The 6,723-nt window shown below is 46.0% G+C and overlaps 1 protein-coding gene across 1 annotated transcript in view; it reads left to right on the plus strand.

The window, feature by feature from the left end:
• LOC8024820 (prolyl 4-hydroxylase subunit alpha-2) overlaps nt 1-4,048 on the plus strand; it is a 90,493-nt gene extending 86,445 nt beyond the window's left edge. Inside the window, exons 11-14 of the mRNA XM_029975635.4 lie at nt 865-927; nt 2,569-2,637; nt 2,732-2,828; nt 3,922-4,048. Coding sequence (XP_029831495.4) covers nt 865-927; nt 2,569-2,637; nt 2,732-2,828; nt 3,922-3,995 — 303 coding nt within the window. The 3' untranslated portion in view covers nt 3,996-4,048. The remainder of the gene's footprint in view (nt 1-864; nt 928-2,568; nt 2,638-2,731; nt 2,829-3,921) is intronic.
• Nucleotides 4,049-6,723: the final 2,675 nt, after the last annotated feature.

Consider the following 6,723-nt stretch of genomic DNA (forward strand, 5'->3'; position numbering starts at 1 on the left):
ATAAAAAAAAAAAGTAATACTGTGGGCTTATGTAGTATTTATTCCAGTGAAACAAACTTGTCAGCAAGAACGAAGACAATGTTTCCTCTCTTGTTGAGAAGTTTCTTTTACTGCAATAAGTACCACAGGCGCCCACAATATTGTTTCTGTTCCAACGTAATTAAACTTAGGTGGACACTGACTCAAATTTAAATGTTGTCTTTCTTTTTTATCTTTTGAACGTACGTCATCATCTCAAACCTTCGGATCCCACCCCTACCGCTAGCGTCATACTCTGAAGCCGATTCATATTTCTGCGACGAGTATAGTTCATTTAAGCGGGCCGTAACATTGAGTTCTACTTCCTCGATCGAACATGGTACAGTCAGACTCGAATGGTGCCATACTGAATCCTTCTTTCGCTTGATCAACAGAGCGCCCAAATAGCGTTCATGTGATACTTAAGAAAGCGAATTTCATATTTGTAACTTCGGCCGCTTTGCTCAATGTGGCGCAGTACGCCTTAATGCGGCGTTCAGATTTTCAGAAGACACACTTTCTAACCCTAACCACATTTTGTCTTCACCTAAATACTAAACAGTGGCGTAAAGATATGCTCATCTTGTGCAGCCCACAAATTGAGTGTTTTTATTTTGATATCCGCTCTTTGCATCTGAAACAGCATGCGCTCCGTTCGTAACGACCTCAAAGACATAACCGAGTTGCCATCGAAATATTTTCCGCGTGGCTGTAAGCAGGGCTGGCCGATTGCTGAATCAGGGTCCCATCGTAAGCGATATACAGTGACAACGTATGGTTTCATCGTCTTTACAGATTGTCATATATACTTACAAACTTTCTTATTCTCACTGAATTCTTTTCTAGAGAGAAGAGCTGGACGAAGTCGATAAACTCGGCGGAGACCGCATTGCCACTTTCATGTTTTACGTAAGTCCCGTCGTCGTTCATAAAGCTTGCTTTCTCTCTCCATAGCGAGTTTTAGACTACACGGAGAGCAAGTCGTCTGCCACCGCAACCCCTGTGCAAGAATCAAACGAACTTGCGCTCCGCATAAGAAACCCCGGCGCTTTGGATCCCCCGAGCAGCTTGGAGGGCCATACTGCGCACGCGCGGAAGGTCCGCGCATCCGCAGTGCGACGACCCATGGTCGAGCTCCTCGGGACATGCCCAAAGCGTCGGGGACTCGTACAGTTATAAAAACTCTTTAATGACTATCGATGGTCGTCGAGGCTGTCATCGGTGCCGTTGTCGTGGTTACGTCAGCAGCATCCCAGCAGTGCGGACGTGTACATCTGTTTGTAGTATATATTGTTTTCTGTCGATCATGGCCCGTCGATGTCCGTGCACCGCGTCTACAGAATCTTGTAATAGGGAGTTTTACATCAGCGTTGCCGCAGGTTATTGTACAAAGCGGCGTTTCTACCGGAGGCCTCTTCTCAGCGTGCTTTTAAGACGCAGCCAAACTGCTCATGCATCATACAAAGGACACTGTGTTCGCTGCGAACGGGCCTCAAGCATGTTCAAGCATGTTTGCTTCGTACGCATGAACATGCCTGCACAGAGTCTTTTGTATGGTGTATCGATGGTGTGAGTGCGTTGCCGTGCCCGCAGTAGTCTGTGGTAACGCTATGCTAAAACTCTCTAATTATCCGTTGGTAGGTCTGAAAGGACCTCCCGGCGCAATGCTGTTAGACACTGTGAGCGCCCGCATAAAAGTATCAATATTGAGGTCATATAGACGTTTGGACCAGGCGTGATTAGGTGCGCCTAGAGCCGATGAAAGGGTTCCCAAGGTACCGCGTTCCATTGCGTCCGCTTGACAAGTATATAATCGAGCGAATGAAGCTTTATGAGTGGTTAATGTCGGCCATATTGACGCTAGGAGGGAAAAAAATAGACGAGATATTTATACTCGCACGGGAGCTTACAATAGCCGGTGGATCGATACTTGTGCGTAGGTGATAGTAGGCGCTTTAGATTTTTTTTCTTCTCTATGTTTTTCGGTATCAAGTAGGCTCGTGGCTAGTACGACCTTCGTGCAATATTTCCTATTTTCTGGGTGACGTTTCAGCCTCGCAGAGCATATTGTAACGAAAAACTTTCTTTTATTAGTAGATCAGTCGAATTCTACGGGAAAACCGCCAGCTAGAAAAAACCGTCACGAAGAACCTTCATGAAGGACCGTGACAGCACGGTGACGCCAGTCCTGACACCACGTCAAGAAGTCACGCGACACCCCTGAGGTCCCGTCACTGTGACGTTGCAGCACGTCATAATGTCACGTAACGTCACGTCACGTCCTAATATCACGACGCAACCTTATAGTGAGACGTGACGACCTGACACCGTAACGTCATATGACTCAGTGATGTCACAGTCAAGTGACGTTACATGACGTCATGAAATAACGCGAGTCTGTGACGTCACGTGATGTAATACAGTGAACTCACACACAGACAGACGAACGCATACAGCATGTGCTCAGCTCCTTCAAAACAAACATTCTCCGCTCGCCGGTCTTCGTCAGCATGGTCGAGATAGTGTAACTTTTATTTCTCTCTCTTACAGCTTTCTGACGTGAACTTGGGCGGCTCTACTGTATTTCCCTACGCCAAGGCAGGAGTGATGCCAAAGATGGTGAGTCGCCGCTCCCAAATTCGACTCGGAAACGCGCGGCTTTTATATTTCACATCACGACGCGTCATGCTTCTCGTACTGTTTTTTTTAACAGGGTTCAGCAGCGTTCTGGTACAACATGCGAGAAGATGGAAGCTACGACCGGGCTACCCTTCATGGTGCCTGCTCTGTGTTACATGGCACGAAACACGGTACTTGTTGTCTTTTATTTCTCTCGCGCAGTGGGCAGCGGAGATAAAGAAAGGCATGGTGCCTGACGATGCCTCTGCACCGTAACGTTCAGCAGCTGTAGACGGGAATCTATAATACAAATTGCACGTATCTGGAATGAAACAAGCAAAGAAAGCACCCACATTTCAGAAACCTTAATCACACAGGAGTTGAGCAATACAAGAAAACATCTGATAGCTCTGGGATACCGGTAACGGTTCCCATTTCTACATCTATACGCCTGTGTGGTGGGAGTCAACGCAAGGCTATAGCCTAGACATGCCGCGGTGCTCAAACGCTGTGGAAGCTATACTTGCACGAACACGTGAAGATGAGGCGCAAGAGGGAGTCAGGCGCTCTCGCACCGGTGCGGAGCTGCAGGACTGTTAAAACTACGCTATCCTAGACAGCAAGGGTAGGCTGACGTAGCACGGAATAGTTGGCGCCGAGTACGGAGCTCCCTGTTTGTCCGTGTTTCTTTAATTAGCTGCGTGAGCTTTGGGATCCGTAAGATGATCCTGAAACAACGGTCGCATGGTAACAAAAACAGGCAAAACCAGTTCCTCTCTTCCGTTTCTCAGTATCGGCAGTAAAAAAGTGTAGGACCAACGATGGAAAATAAAAAAAAAAAATAAGTTATGTTTTACCGTCTGTTCTGAATGAATATTTTGTTAAAAACATAGATAGTGTGCAATTGTCAAACAGCCAAATATTCAATTTGTTCACTTGATTTTCTCTTCTTTGACCACTGTGTTATATGTACTCCGTCGTAGCTGCTGAATGGGGGGCCCGGAGCCGCGTCAAGCTGCTTTTCTGCAGCTTTTTCTCCGGCCTCCCTTCACCACTTGGTTTTGTGGTGAAAAACAAAGTTCTATCGTATCGTATCGTATCGTATCGTATCGTATCGTATCGTATCGTATCGTATCGTATCGTATCAAGTGGTGGGCCCGTAGTCGCATCAGGCCGGGCATGCACAATGGAAAGCACCACGAGCTGACGTGAACTCGAAAGCGGTCTGCCAAAACTACCCAAAGCAAGCTTTCTTTTTAACCAATTTGTTCCTTTCTTTTTCAGTGGTTAATCTTTGGTTTCGAACTAACGGTCAGACGTTCAAGAGGCCATGTCCCGCGAAAAGACAAGACTCCTGAGTGCGCCCGCACTCGTCTGTGATATTCCCGTGTCCTTCGCTCCCGCTGGGGAGAACGGCCCTTCACGGATTTTTTTTTTTTTTTTTCTAGGCAAATAAAGTGCAAATTGTTTCCTCAAAACGGCGGTGCACGTCCGTTCCATTCACAAAACAAAACAAAAAGGGACCCTAATACTTCCGCTTTCACGAAGGTCACTCAAAGAGTCAATGGGGGTGGCGATATAGACAAGCTTCATCATGTTGACAAAGACCGGTAAGCACATAATGTGCGACAGGCCTTCCAGGAAAGACGAGAAGGGCGTCTCAACGGCACCGCTTACCGAATATTCGCTTTCCTTTCTGACACACGCCGTGAGACAGGAGGTATCATCCATCCCAGTGCCACGACTCAGAACACGGAGCTGGAAACCTCAACACAACGGCCACAGCCCGACAATCCTGCGATGGTGTAAGCTAACTCCGAGCAAGTGTCGATACCACAAGCGGACTCCATAACGGCTACCAAGGGAAAGTTTTCAGATGGCGAATTCCCCCCCCCCCCCCCCCCCCCCCTTATACGCAACCATGGAGCTTTTTTGTCAGCCATTTCTACCTCGACGAGAACGTCCCACGTTCAGCGGAGCAACCTTCAAACAACCCGCTCCTTCAACAGCTACACCCCAGCCGGCTGCAGCAGGTGCCTCGGAGTTCAAGAACGACAGGGGAGCTGGCGCCAAACCCAAGCCAACCGCGGTGCGAGAGCACCCTTACAGTAAGGCCACGCAGTTTGGGATGAACGACGGTGATGCATTACCCCATTTAACTAAGATCTTCCTGGCATCCCCTTTCCTCAGCTTCGCTCAACTTCAGAGGACTGTGTTCACATGCACGACGATTCTAACAGTACAGGCTCCTCTCAAAAGAGCAGATATACGTTGTTGCCGTTCAGGAGACAAAAATATCATCGAACGACAGACACGGCTCGTGCACTGGACCGTTTCCATCCAAATTATGAGGAATATATTAGCCATGGCTGATGGCCAGTCGAGAGTGTGCTTTAAATTTTTGAACAAGCTGGAATATTCATCACCTTCACGTGCCGTCGACGACAACGGAGGGTTGATATGTTGTGATTTCCTGTTACATTGTATCTACTTCCGTTGAATTTCTATTTATGCTTATAAAGACTTTCGCCAGCGACGTACCTTTTTAACTTTTTTTTTTTTAAATCTGCCTCATTTTTTAATATTGACGAAAAGAATGTTGTGTCCGGTCACTCTAATCGCGTGTGTAATATAAATGATAGATCAGCGCCTCTTACTAGACCTAAAAGAATCACTGACACTCCGAACACTGTCACACAATAATAATGAATACCACGTACCTATTCGATGTTGGACCTTTCCAAAGTACTTCTTCCCGGTGCACTCACCTTCATGCTACATTTAATGCGAGTCTCGATCGGATTTACGTTGCAAGCACAGAAGGTTAGGGCGAAAGCGAGCTGGTGATAGTCGAAGGTAGTAAAAACACCCCGAGACTCAAAAAAAGAAAGGACCGACAAAAGCAGGTCTCACGTTGCAAGTTCACTCTTTTTACATGGTATTGCCTATAACGTAAAACCGATCTCGTTTTCAAATAATACCTTTGTAATGGTCCGTGTTGTAACAGATGCTCAACGTAAGCCGAAACTAAAACGGGCTTTACGAAATTGAGCAGGAGACTTATAGAAAAAAAACATTTCGAAAGGCGTCTGCGCGCATGTTTTAACCGCGCAACAACAAATCATAAATTTGGCATTTTTTCTCAGTGGATTCTTTCAAGCAAGAGGTTAAAAATGAAGCAATAGAATGCACGTGCATTGCATCTTTCAATGCAAAGAGTGAATAAAATACCCTTTTAAAAAATATGCCCAACTTTCACGAGCTGGAATGTGAAACACTTGGCCTGTTTCAGGAAGAATGACTTACGTAAAAGGCCAGATACAGCGATACGAAGAAAATAGTTTTCATGGCGCAGTAGTGAAGCGAACTTTATCCTCTGAGACACCTTCGCGTCATGCAATCGACAGCGAGACGCGTAAATGACCTTCAAAGGAAAGACAACTTTTATATGGTACTGGGATATTCTCCCCCGACGAAAACGGCATCATAAAAACATTTGAATTGCATTACCGAAACATCCTTAGACACTAACAGCCCATAGACGACCAGTTAGCAAAGTACTTAATTTATTTGATGTCCCATGTCAACCAGCTTCCATGCGAATCGCTTAGCAGATCAATGACACTAGCAGACGTTTGATGTGCGGTGGACAAGCTGTCGAACTCTAAAACGCCGGGAATTAATGGACTCCCAGCTGATTCCTACAAGATGTGTAAGGGGCAGCTGTGCCCTTTTCCCTCATCTACTAAAGACTTTATTGGAGGCTTATTAAACGGGAGCTTTGCCACCTACGTTTTGTAATAGTAACACAGTTTTGATTTTAAGAAGTAAAGATCCTGACAAGCTCATAAACATCAAAAGCAACTGTATGCAATGTGTACTACCAGATCTTCGGAAAAGTTCTGACGAAACGACTTCAGCGTTACGTGCAAAATTTTAAGTGACCACCATACTTGAGGAATTAAGAAACGATCCACACTAACCAATACAGGTAAATGTACGGTGATAAAAACGTGCACTCTTCATGTTGATCAAGTAGCAATGGTGGACGTAGATTTGACGAAGGCCTTTGGTCGTCTGTCCCAT

The sequence above is a fragment of the Ixodes scapularis genome, unplaced genomic scaffold (assembly GCF_016920785.2).
Source record: "Ixodes scapularis isolate PalLabHiFi unplaced genomic scaffold, ASM1692078v2 PGA_scaffold8__174_contigs__length_109621045, whole genome shotgun sequence".
NCBI classification, from domain to species: Eukaryota; Metazoa; Arthropoda; class Arachnida; order Ixodida; family Ixodidae; genus Ixodes; species Ixodes scapularis.